The sequence below is a fragment of the Manihot esculenta genome, chromosome 2 (assembly GCF_001659605.2).
Source record: "Manihot esculenta cultivar AM560-2 chromosome 2, M.esculenta_v8, whole genome shotgun sequence".
In the NCBI taxonomy this organism is placed as follows: domain Eukaryota; kingdom Viridiplantae; phylum Streptophyta; class Magnoliopsida; order Malpighiales; family Euphorbiaceae; genus Manihot; species Manihot esculenta.
Window position 1 is genome coordinate 5,995,278 of NC_035162.2, and position 21,013 is coordinate 6,016,290.

General features: G+C 44.1%; 2 protein-coding genes across 2 annotated transcripts; both read left to right on the forward strand.

The window, feature by feature from the left end:
- Positions 1–1,268: 1,268 nt before the first annotated feature.
- LOC110608630 lies at positions 1,269–2,387 on the forward strand. The gene has a single exon (XM_021747898.2). The coding sequence runs from the start codon at positions 1,520–1,522 to the stop codon at positions 2,126–2,128; it is 609 nt and encodes a 202-aa protein (XP_021603590.1). The 5' UTR covers positions 1,269–1,519; the 3' UTR covers positions 2,129–2,387.
- A 6,399-nt stretch (positions 2,388–8,786) lies between these two features.
- On the forward strand, positions 8,787–20,340 carry LOC122722060. The gene is made up of 3 exons (XM_043951690.1): positions 8,787–9,056; positions 19,063–19,446; positions 20,308–20,340. Exons 1-3 carry the CDS (start codon positions 8,961–8,963, stop codon positions 20,338–20,340), a joined length of 513 nt encoding a protein of 170 aa, XP_043807625.1. The 5' UTR covers positions 8,787–8,960.
- Positions 20,341–21,013: the final 673 nt, after the last annotated feature.

Below are 21,013 nucleotides of genomic sequence, written 5' to 3' on the forward strand. Positions count from 1 at the left end.
TAAATATTTTTTTATCATGCAATAAAATTATTTTCATAAAAACATAGATTATTAGTGTCAAAAAATTTTATCACTCATAACTCAGGATGAATTTTCTATGGCTTTGGCTTATAAATTTTATTTATCGTCTAAATTCATTCCATAAGCAATTTATCACTAATTTATTAAAATAATTAATAATAAAAAATTACCGTCAAAAATTCATAAAAAGTATCACATTATTTCAAATTCATTGAAAATCGATCGAAAAATTATTTATATTTTTAATAATATTTATTATTATCAATAAATAATAAATTTTTTTATTATTTAGACATTTTCAATATAGATTATAAGAAATTATTAAATATAATAAAATTATTTTTATGTATATAATTTAAAAAGTAGGTATACAATATATAATTTAAAAATATTGTCATGTACAATAAATGTAGAATTTACAAAAATTTTACTAAATTCTCTAAATATTTCAAAAGTCGATTGTCACAGGGAATCAAACTCTGCTTAGAGTGTTCTCATTTGGACGTGAAGCCGAATCTTAACATCACTAATAATAAATCAGAATTTATTTCAAAAATTATCGAATTGGATAAATCTAAGCTTAAAATATGATAAAGAAAAAAAAGATAATATTTATTTTTTTAAATGTAAATTCATTTTAAGACCGCTAAAAATAACAAAAATTATATATTAAAAATTTTGAAAAAGTCTCAATAAAAGAGTTTATTAAAAGTAAACTACACCTAGTTAACTTATCAGTTAGGACAGTTCGAGATTTTTAACAAAATATAAAAGAATGAAGAAGTGAACACACGAAATTAAAAGCACTGATCAAAGCATGCAAATTTTAAAATGCCTAATAAAAATATTAAAATAAAAAAATAAAGTAAATCTCACAAATCACCTCTTAAAATAAAAAATAAATTATATCAATTTTCTTAAAATATGTAAACTTTGGAAAATGGATGTGCAAGCTAGTTATATAAATTATATATTTATATTTAGTAGCCACAGTCTGGTCTAATGTTCTTTATTTTATTAGTTAAAAAATGTAATAATTAATTTAACAAATACATTTTATCTAACCGTATGAATTTTAAAAGTGATTGCCGGTAATAACATATGCGCACTCCGTGCCGATTTGAGGAGTAAAATTGATGGCAATGACTATTGACAAATGATGCGTAGACAGTAGAGAATGGCATAACGCTGATCACGAGAACAAAACCAACCTTTCTTAAGACCCCATCTCCCCACCTAACTTTTAATCTTCTAGTAGGACCATTGTGTTATTTCCAATTCAATGATCTTATTCAATTCTGACAGCACAACGCACCAAATTTCAGCCAAACAAACTAAACCCTTCATCGGATTAGATTTAAACACCTTTCCTTAACACCTTTCCTTAACTTACAACTTTCACACCTAAAATCACTAAAACAAGTGCCAACTTTCTAGCTATAGCGTAGAGCTCAATTTTTCCACATATTGCCATATCTCCTCTCCTCTCAAATTCCCTATGCCTTCCATTGCGCCCTTCAATATTTTCATGGGCAAAAAGAAACCCAAGAGTGGCAGTGGCTCTGACGATTTATCTACTGTAAAAGCTGCAGCTTGGGCATGGTACCAGCGTGGTTCAGGGTCAGATGAAGAGAAGCCCATTTGCGAATTTCTTGTCACGAGAACTCGCCTTGCGCATAGACCATCAAGGTACAAGCTAGAAGCCATGAGAGTGGAGGGACAATGTTCTATGCAAAAGTCATCACAATCAGACAAAACTGTTCGTATCCGTACGGATAGTAATTCTCTTCTTGATGCCTATGAAATTCAGAGCATTTCCAAGCGACTCGATTATCTTATAGAGTCTAGTAACATTTTCTTTAATAGAGATGATGCTTTTGGTGATGATCACCACAACAATAGCACAAGTTCAATCAAGAGTAAGAAGAAGAAGAAAAAGAAACTCTTGAAAGGGTTATGGTGGAGGCATGCAGTTGTTTGTGGGACAAGGGAGGATGTGGATACAAGTGCTTTCGTGCTGAGTCGGCCGCCGTCGGCTATAGCGGCAACGCGTGTTCCGGTGGTTAAGATGGCTACTTGTAGGCCAGGAGCTGCCCATGCGTTGTGAATTTTGGAGCTACTTAATAAATGCCCAACTACGTCTACAGCAAATAGAAATTTCTTTGCAACTTCATGGATATATGTTAAACACAAATTAATGTAATAATTTTGGGGAGAGCAAAAAAAAAAAAAGAACCTGTCCAATAAATGCTGCTTGCATTATTTGTTGAATCGATAGGGTTGTATTTTTCGCTTGTAAAGCCCATATTTATTTTGGCCACTTTATTTGGAAAATTCTTAAATTGCAGAGTTTAGTATTCTAGAGATAGTTTTTTGGTACACTCATTTTTCTTTCATAGCAGATATTTCTTCTTTGCTCTGCTCAAGAAGTAGGTTTTTCGATCTGATGATCTGAGATCCAATAGGATTTTTCAAGGGTTTTGTGTTACAGAATAAGGCTTAAACTTTCTGAGGAGGGGACTCCTCTTTTATACATTGTCTTGCTTGCTGGTGACGTGTAAAGGTCTCTCCAGGATTGGGCCACGCATCTCTGCCATACAGATTCGGGTGTACTAGGGTATCAGCTGCCTGTTACATGCGTAACGGCCTCTGATTCTCCTCATGCGTACGTTCGAGCGGATCTGCCAGGCTGTCTGGTGAGTACTGTTCTGGACCCCGGGCTGGGCCGAGAGTTGGGCTGGACGCTGGGCCTGAGAGGGGTCTGCTGGTCAGGGATCAGGCTGGACTGAGTGAGGAAGCTTGGTCGAGCCCGGCCCGGAAGCTGGGATGAGCCAGGCTTGTTGGGGGGTATCAAGTACGTGGGCCTCTGTGTCATGGGCCTTTGGCTGGGGTCAAGCCCCTGTTCTGGGGTGAAGAAATCCAGCGGTCATCAATTGCCCCTTCACCTTCTCGGGAGTTATTGCTCCAACTGCCAAGGGGGTGAATATCAAGAACCATCATGGCCGCGCCTGTTCGTGTCCAGGTGTCTTTATAATACTCTTTCATTTTTTTTTATCTTTGCGCAGTTTCTGAATCCTATCTGCTCTTTCCTCTTTCGGACTTTTCTTTATTCTCCGCGTTCTCGGTTATTTTTGCTTTCCTGTCATTGTTATCTGGACATGTCTTTTCTTTCCTTTCTCATGAATATCTTTGAAGGATTCTGACAGCATTAATTGAGAATTCGGCTCTACCTTGTCCTGCAAAACATAAACTTTTGGATATATATGTTAACCTCACCTCTTTACCATTCCCAGGCACTTTGTTGGAACAGAGAGATTTTCTTGTTTTATCTGTGAAGGATCCATTTGGTGCCTTCTTCAAGCGGGCGAAGGCGAGCTTGATATTACATTGATGTGTTGCCCCAGGAATTTGTTTTAATCTTACTTTTATCATCTCGACGGAAAATTGTGCTAACTTATCTCTGTTTTGGGACTTTTTCGTAGTACCTGAGATGAAGATGAGTCAATTCAAAATTTCAGAGGAGTGGATGTTACCTCTAAGGAGTTTGAATGTTGCTTTGGGGATCCGTCTGGTAGGGCGGTTGATGGGTGGGACCATTCGGCAAGTTGCTGAAATTATTTTGCCCAGATCTTCTGGCCGACCTCCCCCGTTGCTGCCTTCTTTGGATATAAATGGAAGGGGCTCAAGTGCTCGGTTTGTTGTTTTCTTTGATGTGAAGCACCAGTATTATTAGTCTCTTTGATGTGAAGTACCAGTATTACGCGAGACTGAGATCTGCTACACTCAGTCAAGCTTCTGCTGGTACCTTCACACGTTAGCCCGGCGATCCTCCTGAGGTCGTAATCTGAAGCCCGTGTTTTTTTATGCGTGATATACACACAGCATATGACATGTGAGTTTGTCACGCGTATCACACTTGGGCAACCGAATGCCGTCCTACAGAGGATCTGATGTGAACCAGCATGGGAAGCAAGGCAAGGATCCCTTGGAGCTACAACAAGGACCATTGACAAGGAATAAAGCAAGGAAGTACGGCGTTACTCTTGGATTGCATATTCAAGAATTTATTACAAGAGAGATGACTGAAATTGCTAGGGATAAGTGCGAGAAGGAACTTGAAGGTCATTCGAAGCTGATTACGTTGCTGGGTGTATGCATGGATGAAGCAGAAGCAAATTGAAGATTTGTAGCGCTCGCTACCATTATCAAAGTCGCGCTCGCGACATTCAGTTAGCCGAAGATACTTTTGTGTTTTGTGGAAGTTAATTTTGGAGCACATCATGGAGGAAGATAGTGGAGAATCAGCCCGAACCATAAGCAGGTTGTGGTTTCGTCCCTGAGGTTGTGGTTTCTGCTGGAACTATTGAGGCATACGAGAATGTGGGTGGTTTTTAAAGACTTGGCAGTTATTTTTGTTATTTTAGCTTGTTTCCCTGTTGGGATAGGAATTCTGACTTAGTATTTGTTTTCCTTTTCCAACTAGGTTTAGGTTTTTGCCTTACACTATAAATAAGGCCTTAAATTCTTATATCAGACTTTTTTTTGTTTTGGACAAATTTAATTCAGATTTGCTTTATGCAAATTTCGGCCTTCTTTGAGAGAGTGAGAGTTTGCTTCTTTCATTGATTGCATCACGAATCAGACCAACTTATCAATTTCGATTGTGGCGTTCTTCTGATCCGTTCTACAAAATCCTTCCGTTATTAGTGTTCTAGCTTCGCTAAGCTTAGGGTGCTATAGAGGGTGGTTTATCCACGTTCTTGGAATCTATATCAGAGGTGCGACGGGGTTTGAGGACTAAGTGCCATAGGGTTCCGCGTCAGTTGGTATCAGAGCACGGTGATAGATAAATTCCTATTTATCTATATTTATTTATTTCGTAAGTTTATTTTTATTTTTTTCTCTTTTTTTTTATTTCAGTTTATCTTATAATTTCTCTCAACAAAAAGGAAAAAAAAAAACAGAGAATTTAATTTTTATTTCAGTGTGTGAGATTTTTTCTTTAAAAAAAAAAGTGAGAGATAAGAAAAAAAAAGAGAAGAGTAAGGAAAAAAAAATTATTTCAATTGTTTGATTTCAAAAAGAAAAAAAAAGAAAAAAAGAGGAGAGATGTCAAAATTTAGTGTTTTATTCGTGAAATGTCATACTGAATTCAAGGAGAATCCTATGTCGATCGATTCTTTTCTTATCATTATGGTTGAAGATTCGAGGACGAATCTTTTTGAAGAAGCAGAGAATGATACGGATAAGGAAATAATATGATGCTTCAAAGATTTAAAAAGGGAAACTCCAAATCATGACAAATCAAGTTACCATCGCTTAATTCAAGGCTTACGAGATGAGAACTATATTTGGGAAGCATGGGAGCATAAGGAAACAAATCAGACTCTCTTCAACACATGTGGACGCACAACACAATTTCAGATCGCGTAATGCATGTACAGCCAAATTGCATTTAGGCCAGTTTTATTATTTTGGTATTTTAGTATTTTGTGGGATTTGTTTTAAATTAATTTGGCCTATATTAGAAGCCAAATTCGTGCAGCCCATTTAGGAAGGAGATTTCTCCAAGATAATTTAGGAAAATGATCTTTAATGTAATCCAGATTTGACCATTTGACTGGATACCCTTCCTATATTGTAATTACACCTTCCTACAATAGAATTAGGGTTTGAAGGCTATAAAAACACCCTTACGGTGGCAGCCACAAAAAGGCAGTGAATAAAAATGATTTTTTGAACAATATTTGGTTCGTCTCCATTATTTGGTAACTTATCAAGGTTTAACCTTGTGGCGTTCTGATATGGATTTCCTCCATGCTTAGTTAACTTATCAAGAATTTCTTGTGGCGTTCTCGAAGCTGGAATCGCTTGATTATCTATGTTTCTAATCACATGGTTGGTTAGGGGTGTGGTAGAGCAACCTTCGCTTGATTATCCATGTTTCTAATCACATTCGTTGGTTAGGGGTGTGGTAGAGCAACCTTCTGGAAGATATCTTTGTCTTGTTCTTTATCAAGTTGTGTGACGGGGTTTTTGATCACAAGTTGGTCCTGGGTTCCGCATCAGTCCATGGGAAACGCTTATGAGGATTAACTTCTTGGCTTTCTGCAGCTCTTTCTGCCAAACTCACATATCGAGCTGCGAGAGTTTCTCCGAACCGAAGGCCGAAGTAGTAGGATAGGTGATAACGATGTAATTGTTGATGATGATGCATGTGGCTATGTAAATCCTTTAAGGATAGTCTTTCGTCCCGTAGTGTAGGCCTTTGTAACGTGCTGTAATGTGCTTTTCTTTTAATGAAGTTCTCGTTTTCGTTCATACTTGAGTTGTTCTTTCTCTACCATGGATGGAGTACTGAAACTGCTTTTCTTCGTAGCTTTAACTGAAATTTGTTTTTTCTGAGCTGAACTAACTGTACTCGTGAGCCGGACTTCGGACCCATTTAGCCAACTGGGCTTTCATATTTCCAAACTGGGTTGTCTGACCGATCTATGAGCTCGGTCTCTACTTAGATGAATTGAGCTTTGAGTCTCCTTCATCCGGGCTCTCAGGTGCGTTGTCCGAGCTGGACTAGCCGACCTGAGAGCTCTGTCTTTCGCTTAGTGAAATGAGCTCTGGGTTAGCTGGCCGGGCTCTCAGGTCATGTTGTCCGAGCTGGACTATTCCGACCTATGAGCTCGGCTTCTGATAAGTCGAACTCTAAGCTCTCAGCTCAGTATAGATCCGAGGTACCCTTGTTTTAACAAGTCAAATCTTATATATTCTATGTGATGAGTAGGTCTAACCTTTGTCATGCTTTCATCTGCTTGCATCTTTGAGTTTTTCTTTCCATTTCCTTGATACTTGCCATGGATGTGGTGAAGTGATGAATCTTGTGGGTTACGTTGTCTTGGCTGGAGATCAGGTCTGAACAAGTTGGGCTTGCCTGGGCCTTTAAGTGATGGGCTATCATTGTGGACCTGGCCCTTGATAGATGTAGACAAGCCCAGCGATCATCCTTTTGCCCCTTTACCTTCTCTCCGGTTATTACTTAACCGTTGAGAGGGTAAACTTCGAGAGCAATTAATGATCGCGCCGCTCCAAGACAAAACTGTTCAGATCAACGTTCCGTCTCATCATTGCCTTTCATTTCGAATTCCTTCTGTCTTCCGAAGAAATTAGCTCTCTTTTGCTCTCTGGCTTCCTGCGACTCCTTTTGCGTTTTTCACCTTATTGTGTTCTCAGGTACGCTCCCTTGTTCTTCAATGGCAAGTTCAAAGCTTCCTGATGTTGTTAACCTTGAGTCACGTATTACTTCTTCCAATATAACTGATCACATCTCCCGGAGGCTTCTAGATACTCCGTTGTATTTTATTCGAGCACCTCGTCCAAATGAGAGGATAGTTCTTCCCTACCCTCCCCCTCCTGGTTTAGTGGATCCCCAAGAGGGTCGTAGCATAGTGTTTTTCCTAAAGCAGAGAGAATTTGGTCTACCATTTCCTTTTTCCCCTTTCTTTGTTGAGGTCTTTGAATACTTTGGGGTAACTCCTCGAATGTTATCCCCAAATTCCATTTTATTTATGTCCTGTTTCGAGTCTATCTGTCTGTGTTGGGGTTTCACACCTACGGCCTGTCTGTTTGTTACTTTTTTCCGCCTGGTTAGGGCGAAGCAAAACTTCTATTACTTTTCCCCCCGCTATGGGCTATCTCTTCTTACGGGCTACAAGGATTCTATAAAGGGGTGGATAGAGAATTTCCTTGTGGCGGAGCTGAAACTAGGGTCCTGCCGATCGTGGGATATGGGCCTAAGTTGGGGGGAGATCTTTCCGGGCTGTAATGATCTGCCCGAATTGAGTCTTATTGAGCAGGTTGGGCTGCTTCGACTGACTTCCGTTGAGAGGAAGTATGATGTCGAGAAGTGTATGTTTGCGGCCAACCTTAGGGATATCCAGGACACTGGTATAGTGCTTTGTCCTGCTATTCTGTTTCTTCGTTGTTAAGAATATCAGATAATATGCTGATTCTGTATAATTTCTTATTTTTTGCAGCTTCTGAGGTTAAAATGGACGGCATCAAATTCCCCAAGAACCTTGACCTGTCTCGGGAGAACATGCACGCAATTTTTGACGCCTTTGGGGATGGGTGTTCTGTAACTGAGATTGCTATAGAGCTAGCTCAGGTCGCTTCCTCCGAGAAGGTCAGCCGGCCGTCTGGTAAAGCTTCTTCTCGAGCTTCCAAGCCGAGCTCTCACAGCACTAAATCAGCTCAGCCATCTAGCCGTGGTGGGTTGAGCTCAAAGTCTACTGAACAAGTGGGACAGGGTGCTGCCCATTCTACTGAGGAGGTGTCAAGGGGAAAGTTTAAGTCCCCTGCTGAAGACAAGGAGACCTCTGGGACGGGGATGGAGATCATCCTCCTAGGGGATCAAAGTCCAGAGGTTTCTGGTGAAAGTGCCCCTGTCCCTGTGAGGACTGAACCTGAGGGTTCTGAGGGCATTCCAGCAAAGATCGGAGGCAAGCGCCCAGCCTCTTCTGGAAAATCTGCCTCTTCTCCTGTCCGGAAGAAGTCCAGGGTTGCAACAGGATCTTCTCCAGCTCTTCCTCCCATTGGGAAAGGGAAAGGTGTTGCTGCTGACCCGTCATTGCCTTCTCCTGGCAATTCTCTAAAGACGTCGGGTATTACATCCGAGTCTCCGGCCAGTGCTGTTGCCGACCTTCTTAGGGAGCAAATGTTTGGTGGAGCCACAGAGGCCTCGGATCCATGCCTTCTTGCTCTGACCGGCCTTTTATCCAGCTTTACCAAGGAGCAAGCATCCTTCCAGTCTCGCTCTCGTGAGGAGCTCGGATCGTCCATTAGGGAGATGCTTCTAATGGTAAGTCATTTTTCCCCCTCCTTTCAGTTTGCTTTGTTTCTTTTTCTTGATGGTTGCGTTTTCATGTTAGGTGACGGGCCTCTTTATGGAGGTGGATATCCGTGATCGCTCCCTCCGGGAGTCCGTAGATCGCCGAATTGAAGAGGCACGTCTGGAGGAGAATATATCTGCCACCAGTGATGTAATACCCGGCTAGACTCCGGTATCGGAATTCCTACCGTCCGGTGGAATTTGGGTGTCGGAAACCTCTAGAAGGGTAAAAGCATGTTTTTATAAAATGTTTTCATGTATTTTAATGTTTTAAGTATGATCTTAAATAAGTTTTTGCATGAAAATTCTTTAAGGAAAAACCCAGGTTCGGCCGCCGAAACTCACTTTCGGCCGCCGAACATGCATGGACTTTGGGAGGCACGTTAGGCCCCCGAAAGTCTAAGTGAGGGAAGTGCAGGTTCGGCCGCCGAACCTCATGTTCGGCCGCCGAACATTGCATGGATGCGGAGGCACATTCGGCCCCCGAACGTGGCCTGGCCAGCCACTATAAAAGGGTCCCCTTGGTCCGCACGGGCGAGCTTTTTTCTCTCCCATTGTCGGCCAAGGTGAGTCTCCACCGTTCCTCCCTCGATCTTGAGTGTTTCCTCTAGATCTTTCATAGTTTTAACAAGTTTATAACTTTGTTTTGAAGATTTGTGAGCTTTGAGCCAGTTTTGAGTGCTTGGAGGTTCAAAGAGCTTAATCTCTCCATCTCCAAGCTAGGATCGCTTTCCTCTCGTTTCTTCAAGAGGTAAGGGTCGATCTTGAACCCTTTTTATGTTTTAAACAAGTTTTAAGTAAGATCTATGGGTAGAAATGCATGTTAGGACATATGTTGAGTCTATGGGGTTTTGATGATGTTTGAGCAATGTAGCTTGATTGTGTGTGAATGAAGTGTTGTAGATGGGGTATATGCATGTTTGAGACCCCTAGGAACTTGTATGTGTGTTTTGGTTGAGAAATATGCATGATCTATGGTTTTGGGAGGCAGGAGGTTCATTTGAACCAAGTTTCTGCCGTTTGGCAGAAACCAGGTTCGGCAGCCGAAGGGAGTTTCGGCCGCCGAACCCCTCTTGTGAAGGCAGCTTTCGGCTGCCGAAGGTGCCCCCGAAAAGAGACTTTCGTCTCTGTCTGGCACTTTCGGCCGCCGAAGGTGCCGCCGAACCTAGCTGAGTTTCGTCTCTGTCCAGGACTTTCGGCCGCCGAAGGTGCCGCCGAAGGTGCCCTGTTCAGCCGTTTCATGCATATTTTCTGTGATGTTTTCATGATGTTTTAGGGGGTTTTTGGGGGATGTATTAGAGTTGTGTTTATATATGTTTGGTCCCTCATTGGAGTCCACCTGTGTAGGTTCGGACCCGAGGAACCGAGGACCCCAGCAGTGAGTGAGCTGCTTCAGTGTCTGGTCAGAGCTAACCAGAAGTGAGTGGAAACAAGTTTAATGTTTTAAATCAAGCAATTAAATGTTTTGAGCATGTTTCATGCATCATGATGACATGTAATAGGCTGATTGCATTAGTTCACGAATATGTCGCATTGCATTTCATTTTGTGGTTGTGGGTGAATGCTGTATGATCCAATTAGTCCACGAGACTTTATATATGTTATGACAGGGAGACCAGGACCCCATGCTACGGCCTGGCACGAGACTTTATATATGTTATAACAGGAAGACCAGGACCCCATGCTACGGCCTGGCACGAGGCTTTATATATGTTATAACAGGAAGACCAGGACCCCATGCTACGGCCTGGCACGAGGCTTTATATATGAGATGACAGGAAGACCAGGACCCCATGCTACGGCCTGGCACGAGACTTTATGTATGTTATGACAGGGAGACCAGGACCCCATGCTACGGCCTGGCATGAGACTATGTTGGGACTAATTGGTGACAGGTTCACCCTTGATGTGGATTGTCTGTGATATGATGCATTTCATGAAAGCATGAACTTTAATATAATGTTTTTAGTTTCTGCTCACTGGGCTTTTAGCTCACCCCTCTCCCCTAACCCCCAGGTTTGCAGGTACGGGAGTGATAGAGAAGAAAAGAAGAGAAAAGTCATATGTATGTAATAGCTAGAGTATGTGGACATGAAAAATGATAAGAATGTAATGTAATTATGTTATTGAGGATAGAGTTGTGCTTGACCATAGTATATGTTAATCCCTTGGTATGTACATGATCTTGTGTTTTGATATTGATGTAAACCAACTCACCATATGATGTATAGCCCTTGAGGCTTTGATGAAATCCCACAGAGGGATTAATGTTTATGTATATGAAGAATATAGTGCATGCACAGGTTGAGTTTGGTGAATGAAGAAAAAGAAAAGTTTTTAATTCTTATGTATGTTTGTTGATCATGTATGGGATTAAACAGGTGAACAGGATGTATGTAGGCTTGCTACGGGTTCCGGCGGCCTTAAGCCGACCTGAATCCTAGCGCCGGTAGCGGTCCGGATTTCCGGGGCGTTACAGAGTGGTATCAGAGCCCTAGGTTCATATGGTCGGACCTAGAGTGTCGGGCTCATAGATGTTATAGAAGGTCAAGCACAATAGGCAAAAATCATGTCCACTAGGATAGGATGTAGAGTCCTGTCTTGCTATGATTGTATGATATACCAAGATGATATGCTATGTGTGTAATGTAGCTGTGAGGTTCATGCTTGCCGACATGAACCATTTAATGCTAATGTTTATGTGATGTTTACTGTTTCTCAGAAAACAGGATGAGAGGAACCCGTCGATCTGCACGATTGACTGGAATACCACCTCAGGACGAGGGCATTGGTGCCCGTCCTTCAACATTGCCTAGGGCAATGTCAAGTAGGTCCAACAGGGACCGAGCAGTGAGAGACCCTAGAAGGTCTTTAGATCTGGGAAGAAGCAGATCAGTCAGAGGAACAGTGCAGGGAGGTATGTCAGAGGATATGGGGGATCAGATGGATGTTGATCAAAGGAGGGATGGCAGTTTGGGCGTCAGTATGTCAGAAGAGGGTATGGGAGAATCCCAAGGAGGCACTCAGGCCTCGGGATTTGTTCAGCCACCTCACTATCCGCCCTACACCCAAAATCCCGGGTATTCGATGGGAGGTACATCGGATTACCCTAGTTTTAACCCTTACTCCACACAGATGCCATACCCACCATACTACCCTCCATATCCACAGTACCCAATGTACCCACCTCCACCATATCATCCAAATCCAGCAAACCCTACCTCAGGGGATGCTGTACCTCCTCCGCCACCAGCACCTACAGTCCCAGATACCCATATACCTCAGCCTAGCTCATCTGGGGGAAGTAAGGCTAAAATGACAGATTACATGAAGTTGGGTGCTCCCCAGTTTGAGTCAGGCGATGACCCGTTCGTATATTTGGAGAAGGTCAAGATGATCACAGAGGAGATTGGAGCTGATGATAGTAGAGCCATTCAGATGGCTGGTTTCACCTTGAAATGCAAAAAGGCCCGTGAGTGGTTCAAAAACTATGTGAAGCCGAGGGTGGATAGCCTATCATGGGAGGAGTTCGCTAATGAATTTGCAGGATGGGCTTTCCCTGATAGTTCAAGGGAATTGAAGATGATAGAATTCGAGCAGTTGAGGCAAACCGATGACATGAGTGTAGACGAGTATACTGACAGGTTTATGGAGTTGCTGCCTTTTGCTGGGCAAGACCTTAGCACAGACCAGAAGAAGTCGAGGAGGTATATCATGAAGCTCCATCCCAGGTATTCCTCCTTGGTACAGTCAGCAGATAGAGAGAGTTTTCACGCCATAGTAGACATGGCTAGGAGAATGGAGGCTAGTGCCATCGTTCAGGGGACAGTCAAACAGACAGTGGCACAAGCTTCTGGTTCTAAAACTCCGGGAGGGGGAAGGTTAGATCCCTCTACCTTGAGTGCAGCAGCTTCAGGCAGTAAGAGATGGGGTAAGCCCAAGGGTAAGAAGAATAAGTTCTGGAACAAGGTCAAGTCTAGTCTGGGGTTTGGCAGTGGTTCTAGTTCTGGGGCAGATAATGCAGCTTGTGCGAAGTGTGGTAGGCCACACAGGGGTTTATGCCGGTATGGGACGACGACCTGCTACAGATGTGGGCAAGAGGGGCATATGTCATGGCATTGTCCTAAAGCAGTTCCTATGGCACAGACAGCTTCAGGAAGTGTGGCACAGCCAGTAGCTCCAGCTGCTACACAGGCCAGTGGCAGAGGCAGAGGGAGAGGGTCAGCCTCTTCTTCAGCAGGGTTCAGAGGTGAGGGTCCGTCAGCTCCAGCCAGGATCTTCACCATGACACAGCAGGAAGCTAACACATCCAACACCGTGGTGTCAGGTAAACTCATCATTGGGTGTTCTGATGTGTATGCATTAATGGACCCGGGTGCATCTCACTCTTTTATTGCACCGAGAGCCGTTCAGAGGTTAGGATTGATGGTCTCTGCGTTAGAGTGTCCCCTATGGGTCAGTGGACCCAAGTGTGACCCGTCAGTTGCAGAGTCAGTCTGCCAGTGTAGTCCAGTTTTTATAGAGGGAAGATGCTTGTCCGCCGACCTTGTGGTTCTAGATTTGACAGACTTTGACGTCATTCTAGGGATGGATTGGCTATCTACCCATGGTGCTACCTTGGACTGCAGGGACAAAGTAGTTAAGTTCAGATGTCAGGATGGGTCAGAGGTCGTCTTCAGAGGAGACAATAGGGGTACACCTAGAGGTCTAATTTCAGCTCTTCAGGCTCGTAGGTTGCTTAGGAGGGGATGTCAGGGGTTTCTAGCTCATGTGAGGGAGTTGGATAGTCATGTTAGAGAGCCCGCCTCAGTGCCTGTGGTGAGTGAGTTCTTAGACGTTTTCCCAGACGAGCTGCCAGGGTTACCACCTGCTAGGGAGATAGAGTTCGAAATTGAGTTAATGCCTGGTACCAGACCGATCTCTATCCCTCCCTACAGGATGGCACCAGCCGAGATGAAAGAGTTAAAAGAACAGTTGCAGGAACTGGTAGACAAGGGTTTCATCCGACCGAGTACCTCACCTTGGGGTGCTCCAGTACTCTTTGTGAAGAAAAAGGATGGATCCCTCAGGCTTTGTATCGACTACAGGCAGTTGAACAAAGTCACCATCAAGAATAAGTACCCATTGCCAAGGATCGACGATCTATTCGACCAGCTAGCAGGAGCGGGTTGTTTCTCCAAAATAGATCTGAGATCCGGGTACCATCAGTTGAGAATCAGAGAGGAGGACGTGCCAAAGACGGCCTTCAGGACCAGATATGGGCACTATGAGTTCCTTGTAATGCCGTTTGGGTTAACCAACGCCCCTGCAGCATTCATGGACCTCATGAACAGAATATTCAGACCATACCTGGATCACTTCGTTATTGTCTTCATAGATGATATCCTAGTGTATTCCAGGAATGCAGAGGAGCATGCCCATCATCTGAGGATAGTTTTGCAGACCTTGAGGGAACATGGCTTATATGCCAAGTTCTCCAAGTGTGAGTTCTGGTTAAGGAGCATATCATTCTTGGGGCATATAGTGTCAGAGAATGGAATAGAGGTAGACCCCAAGAAAGTAGAGGCTGTGACTAACTGGCCCAGACCCACCTCAGTGACAGAGATCAGAAGTTTCTTGGGTTTGGCTGGTTATTACAGGAGGTTCGTACAGGACTTCTCCAAGATTGCAGCTCCTTTAACCAGATTGACCAGAAAGAATCAGAGGTTCGATTGGACCGATCGATGTGAAGAAAGCTTTGAGGAGCTCAAGAAGAGGTTGACTTCAGCACCAGTGTTAGCTCTGCCAACCAGCAATGAGGACTTCACAGTATTCTGTGATGCATCCAGAGTAGGCTTGGGTTGTGTGTTGATGCAGAATGGTAGGGTGATCGCTTATGCTTCTAGACAGCTAAAGAGGCATGAGATGAATTACCCCACACACGATCTGGAGATGGCAGCAGTTATCTTTGCCCTCAAGATGTGGAGGCATTACCTCTATGGGGTAAAATGTGAGATCTTCACAGATCATAAGAGCCTGCAGCACATCTTGAGTCAGAGAGATTTGAACTTGAGGCAGAGGAGATGGGTAGAACTGCTCAGTGACTATGATTGTAAGATACAGTACCATCCGGGTAAGGCTAATGTAGTAGCTGATGCCTTAAGCCGGAAATCACTTGGCAGTCTATCCCACATCACGGCAGAGAGGAGACCGGTGGTGAAAGAATTTTATAAGCTCATTGAGGAGGGTCTACAGATGGAGTTGTCTGGTACAGGTGCTTTGATTGCACAGATGAAAGTAACCCCCGTGTTTCTGGAGCAAGTGGCTCAGAAACAGCACGAGGACCCAGAGTTAGTGAAGATTGCCAGGACTGTTCAGTCAGGCAAAGATAGTGAGTTCAGATTTGATGATAAGGGGATCCTCCGCTATGGGAACAGACTATGTGTACCAGATGACATCGGGCTTAAAGGAGACATTATGAGAGAGGCTCATAATGCAAGATACAGCATTCACCCTGGAGCCACCAAGATGTATCAAGATCTGAAGAGGGTGTATTGGTGGCCAGCTATGAAGAGGGAAGTGGCACAATTCGTGTCAGCCTGCGAAATATGTCAGAGGGTGAAGCTGGAACATCAGAAGCCGGCTGGAATGCTTAACCCGCTACCTATTCCAGAATGGAAATGGGAGAACATAGCTATGGACTTTGTAGTGGGGTTACCGGCAACATCCAACAGACTAGACTCCATATGGGTGATTGTGGACAGACTCACCAAATCTGCTCACTTCATTCCAGTTAGGAGCAACTACTCTGTGGATAAGTTAGCGCAGGTTTATGTGGATGAAGTCGTCAGACTACATGGGGTCCCGGTATCTATAGTGTCAGATAGAGAGCCCCAGTTCACCTCCAGGTTTTGGCGGAGTCTGCAGAGTGCTATGGGTACCAGGTTAGATTTCAGTACTGCCTTCCACCCCCAGACTGATGGACAGTCAGAGAGGACCATCCAGACCATAGAAGATATGCTCAGAATGTGTGTGCTAGATTTTGGCGGTTCTTGGAAGCAACATCTACCTTTGGTGGAGTTTGCCTACAATAACAGCTATCATGCTAGCATAGGGATGGCTCCCTATGAAGCTTTATATGGGAGGAAGTGCAGGTCACCCGTTTGTTGGGAAGAGGTAGGAGAGAGGTCCTTAGCAGGGCCTGAGCTTGTTGAGATCACCAGCAGGGTGGTGCCCATTATCAGAGAAAGGATAGAGACTGCCACCAGCAGGCAGAAAAGTTATGCAGACATCCGCAGGAAACAGGTAGAGTTTCAGGAGGGGGATCTAGTATTGCTCAAGGTGTCTCCGATGAAAGGGGTGGTTCGATTTGGTAAAAAGGGTAAGCTAGCTCCGCGGTACATTGGACCCTTTGAAGTCCTGCAAAGGATTGGGAATGTATCATACAAGCTGGACTTGCCTGCTTCTATGGAAAGAATCCATCCGGTTTTCCATGTTTCCATGTTGAGGAAGTTCGTGTCAGATCCGGGCAAGGTTCTTAGCGAGCCTGATGTGGAGATCCAAGAGGATCTCACTTATGTTGAACAGCCAGTGCGGATTCTTGACACTCAGATCAGAAAGTTGAGGAACAAGGAAATCCCGATGGTGAAAGTCCTTTGGAACCACCACAATTTGGAAGAATGCACTTGGGAGACCCGGGAGTCCATGCTCCAGCAGTACCCCCACCTCTTCTAAGGTTAGTTGAGATGTGTTCCATGTGCTATATGTGTGTATGTTATGTTTGTTTCGCTATGCATGTACTAGTTGAGGAACATTCGGGGACGAATGTTCTTAAGGGGGGGAGAATGTAATACCCGGCTAGACTCCGGTATCGGAATTCCTACCGTCCGGTGGAATTTGGGTGTCGGAAACCTCTAGAAGGGTAAAAGCATGTTTTTATAAAATGTTTTCATGTATTTTAATGTTTTAAGTATGATCTTAAATAAGTTTTTGCATGAAAATTCTTTAAGGAAAAACCCAGGTTCGGCCGCCGAAACTCACTTTCGGCCGCCGAACATGCATGGACTTTGGGAGGCACGTTAGGCCCCCGAAAGTCTAAGTGAGGGAAGTGCAGGTTCGGCCGCCGAACCTCATGTTCGGCCGCCGAACATTGCATGGATGCGGAGGCACATTCGGCCCCCGAACGTGGCCTGGCCAGCCACTATAAAAGGGTCCCCTTGGTCCGCACGGGCGAGCTTTTTTCTCTCCCATTGTCGGCCAAGGTGAGTCTCCACCGTTCCTCCCTCGATCTTGAGTGTTTCCTCTAGATCTTTCATAGTTTTAACAAGTTTATAACTTTGTTTTGAAGATTTGTGAGCTTTGAGCCAGTTTTGAGTGCTTGGAGGTTCAAAGAGCTTAATCTCTCCATCTCCAAGCTAGGATCGCTTTCCTCTCGTTTCTTCAAGAGGTAAGGGTCGATCTTGAACCCTTTTTATGTTTTAAACAAGTTTTAAGTAAGATCTATGGGTAGAAATGCATGTTAGGACATATGTTGAGTCTATGGGGTTTTGATGATGTTTGAGCAATGTAGCTTGATTGTGTGTGAATGAAGTGTTGTAGATGGGGTATATGCATGTTTGAGACCCCTAGGAACTTGTATGTGTGTTTTGGTTGAGAAATATGCATGATCTATGGTTTTGGGAGGCAGGAGGTTCATTTGAACCAAGTTTCTGCCGTTTGGCAGAAACCAGGTTCGGCAGCCGAAGGGAGTTTCGGCCGCCGAACCCCTCTTGTGAAGGCAGCTTTCGGCTGCCGAAGGTGCCCCCGAAAAGAGACTTTCGTCTCTGTCTGGCACTTTCGGCCGCCGAAGGTGCCGCCGAACCTAGCTGAGTTTCGTCTCTGTCCAGGACTTTCGGCCGCCGAAGGTGCCGCCGAAGGTGCCCTGTTCAGCCGTTTCATGCATATTTTCTGTGATGTTTTCATGATGTTTTAGGGGTTTTTGGGGGATGTATTAGAGTTGTGTTTATATATGTTTGGTCCCTCATTGGAGTCCACCTGTGTAGGTTCGGACCCGAGGAACCGAGGACCCCAGCAGTGAGTGAGCTGCTTCAGTGTCTGGTCAGAGCTAACCAGAAGTGAGTGGAAACAAGTTTAATGTTTTAAATCAAGCAATTAAATGTTTTGAGCATGTTTCATGCATCATGATGACATGTAATAGGCTGATTGCATTAGTTCACGAATATGTCGCATTGCATTTCATTTTGTGGTTGTGGGTGAATGCTGTATGATCCAATTAGTCCACGAGACTTTATATATGTTATGACAGGGAGACCAGGACCCCATGCTACGGCCTGGCACGAGACTTTATATATGTTATAACAGGAAGACCAGGACCCCATGCTACGGCCTGGCACGAGGCTTTATATATGTTATAACAGGAAGACCAGGACCCCATGCTACGGCCTGGCACGAGGCTTTATATATGAGATGACAGGAAGACCAGGACCCCATGCTACGGCCTGGCACGAGACTTTATGTATGTTATGACAGGGAGACCAGGACCCCATGCTACGGCCTGGCATGAGACTATGTTGGGACTAATTGGTGACAGGTTCACCCTTGATGTGGATTGTCTGTGATATGATGCATTTCATGAAAGCATGAACTTTAATATAATGTTTTTAGTTTCTGCTCACTGGGCTTTTAGCTCACCCCTCTCCCCTAACCCCCAGGTTTGCAGGTACGGGAGTGATAGAGAAGAAAAGAAGAGAAAAGTCATATGTATGTAATAGCTAGAGTATGTGGACATGAAAAATGATAAGAATGTAATGTAATTATGTTATTGAGGATAGAGTTGTGCTTGACCATAGTATATGTTAATCCCTTGGTATGTACATGATCTTGTGTTTTGATATTGATGTAAACCAACTCACCATATGATGTATAGCCCTTGAGGCTTTGATGAAATCCCACAGAGGGATTAATGTTTATGTATATGAAGAATATAGTGCATGCACAGGTTGAGTTTGGTGAATGAAGAAAAAGAAAAGTTTTTAATTCTTATGTATGTTTGTTGATCATGTATGGGATTAAACAGGTGAACAGGATGTATGTAGGCTTGCTACGGGTTCCGGCGGCCTTAAGCCGACCTGAATCCTAGCGCCGGTAGCGGTCCGGATTTCCGGGGCGTTACAAGTGATGCGAGGGGCAATTTGGTAGCTGCTCGGGAGCAGATCCAGTCCCTCCAGGTGGAATTGCATTCTGCGTTGGAGGCCCTCAAAAAGGCTGAAGAGAAAACAGCCGAGACGGCCAAGCATACCTCGTCCTTAGAAGATGAGTTGTCTCGGACTCGCAATGTTCTCCAGGAGGCTGATGAGAGGGCAGCTACCTTGGAGGTTCGCTGTAGAGGAGTGCTAGAGCAGCTGTCCTCTATGACAGAGGCTCTCAAGGAGAGGGATGAGGCCGTTAGCCAGAAAGCTGAAGTCCAGCGCCAATTTGATGCCTTAAAGGCTGATTTCGAAGGACTTCAGACTCATCTGGAGGAAGTAAAGGCTCAGAGAGAGATGGCCTTAGCTCGGGTGCAGGTCCTTGAGCAGGAGTTGAGCACAAGCTCTGACCGTATCAGAGACTTGACTTCCTCGGCTGAAGAGTTCGACCTTCGCCAACAACAGCTGAAAAATGAAGTCAGAGTTTTGGAACGTAAATGTTTAGCCCTGCTTGAGGTGGTAAAGTATGCCGAAGAGAAGGCTCAGCGGAAGCGCGATCAGTACATAGCGGAGTATCAGGAGTCTGATGAGCTAAAGGGTAAAATTGATCAGGCCTGTGAAGCTCATCTTCAGGACTACAAAGATTCTTCTGAGTTTGAGGAATTTGTAGCCGAGGCTTGTGAAGAACATCTTGATGAGTATAAAGCTTCTAGTGAAATGAAACAGGCTATCTTTGATAAGGCCTACCGCATGTATGTAACTGGCTACAATCGCGGTTTAAGAGAAGCTAGACAGGCTCCTGATATTCCTTTGGCCAAGCTTCGTAGGCGCGAAGTGGACTCAGATGGCGAGTCAGTGCTATACGGGGAGGATGATTTCCCTTTGCCCCGAGGAGATTGCCGGAGGGACCGAGATCGGCCAGCTGAGTCTTCTTCAAAGGGATCCGAGCTAGGGTCGGAGGAGGACGATCCTGATTCTGTGAAAGAAGGCCTTCACCCTGGGTCAGAAATTGCCCCTACTATTGAGAGCGCTGGTCCGAAGGACACCGAGCTTCCTTCAGGGGTGGCTGTAAATAGAAATAGTGAGGGTGGGTTTATTGATGTAAGTCCTTTAAGGACTATTCATCCTCCTTCCTCACCGGAGAAATAAATTGTAATAGTTATTAATGGAATATTAGTTTTCCTTTTTGTTTTTCATATTCTTTGACATTTATCTTTACTCTTCGTATGTGTGATGTAGACTTCATATGTTTATTCAGAAGCTCTAAATTAATCTTAAGTTGTGAGTTCAGCTCTTAGCTATCGTCTGAGAGATCAAATCTCGTACCCATTTGATGGCAACTGTCATGCTAGTTTTTGACTTCTAGTCCTTCTTTCTTCGTTGTGACTTTGTATATTTATTTTAAATAAACTGATTTAGGCTTTTGATTATAGCCTGAATATCCTCCTAAGGATTTATGAGTTCTTCTATGGAGGGAGCTCGACCTTTGTTTTTGGCTTTCGTATCTTGATCTTTTGAAGAAATGAATCTATCCGAGCTAGGAGCTCGGTCTTGGGCTTATCGGTCCGAGCTGGGAGCTCGACCCTTTTTTTTTTTTTTTTTTTTTTTGGGGGGGGGGGGGGGCCCTGAAGTCCTTTACCAACTATTCTTACCTTCCGGAGGTCTTACGAGATCCTGGCTGTGCCGGGGTGACCTTAGGGCCTCACCGGCTATCCTTTATTTTGTTTTTCCGGGAGTTCTACGGGATCCCGGTCTTCTTCTTTACTGAGGTCTCTATGTCTGAGGGAGGTTTTCTTTTGCCAGGAGATCTTGGGGATCCTGGTCTTGTAATTCCGGGACGACCTTGGGGATCCCGGTCTTCTACCTCCAGGAGGTCTCTGTGTCTCAAGGAGGTTTTCTTTTGCCAGGAGATCTTGGGGATCCTGGTCTTGTAATTCCGGGACGA

Bases quoted from the DNA above. Each gene is read 5' to 3' on its own strand.
- LOC110608630 (XM_021747898.2), top strand. From the start codon at position 1,520: ATGCCTTCCATTGCGCCCTTCAATATTTTCATGGGCAAAAAGAAACCC.
- LOC122722060 (XM_043951690.1), top strand. From the start codon at position 8,961: ATGGAGGTGGATATCCGTGATCGCTCCCTCCGGGAGTCCGTAGATCGC. The intron at 9,057-19,062 runs GTAATACCCGGC...GTTACAAGTGAT, and splicing joins ATATATCTGCCACCAGTGAT to GCGAGGGGCAATTTGGTAGC. The intron at 19,447-20,307 runs GTCCTTGAGCAG...TGTGTGATGTAG, and splicing joins TGGCCTTAGCTCGGGTGCAG to ACTTCATATGTTTATTCAGA.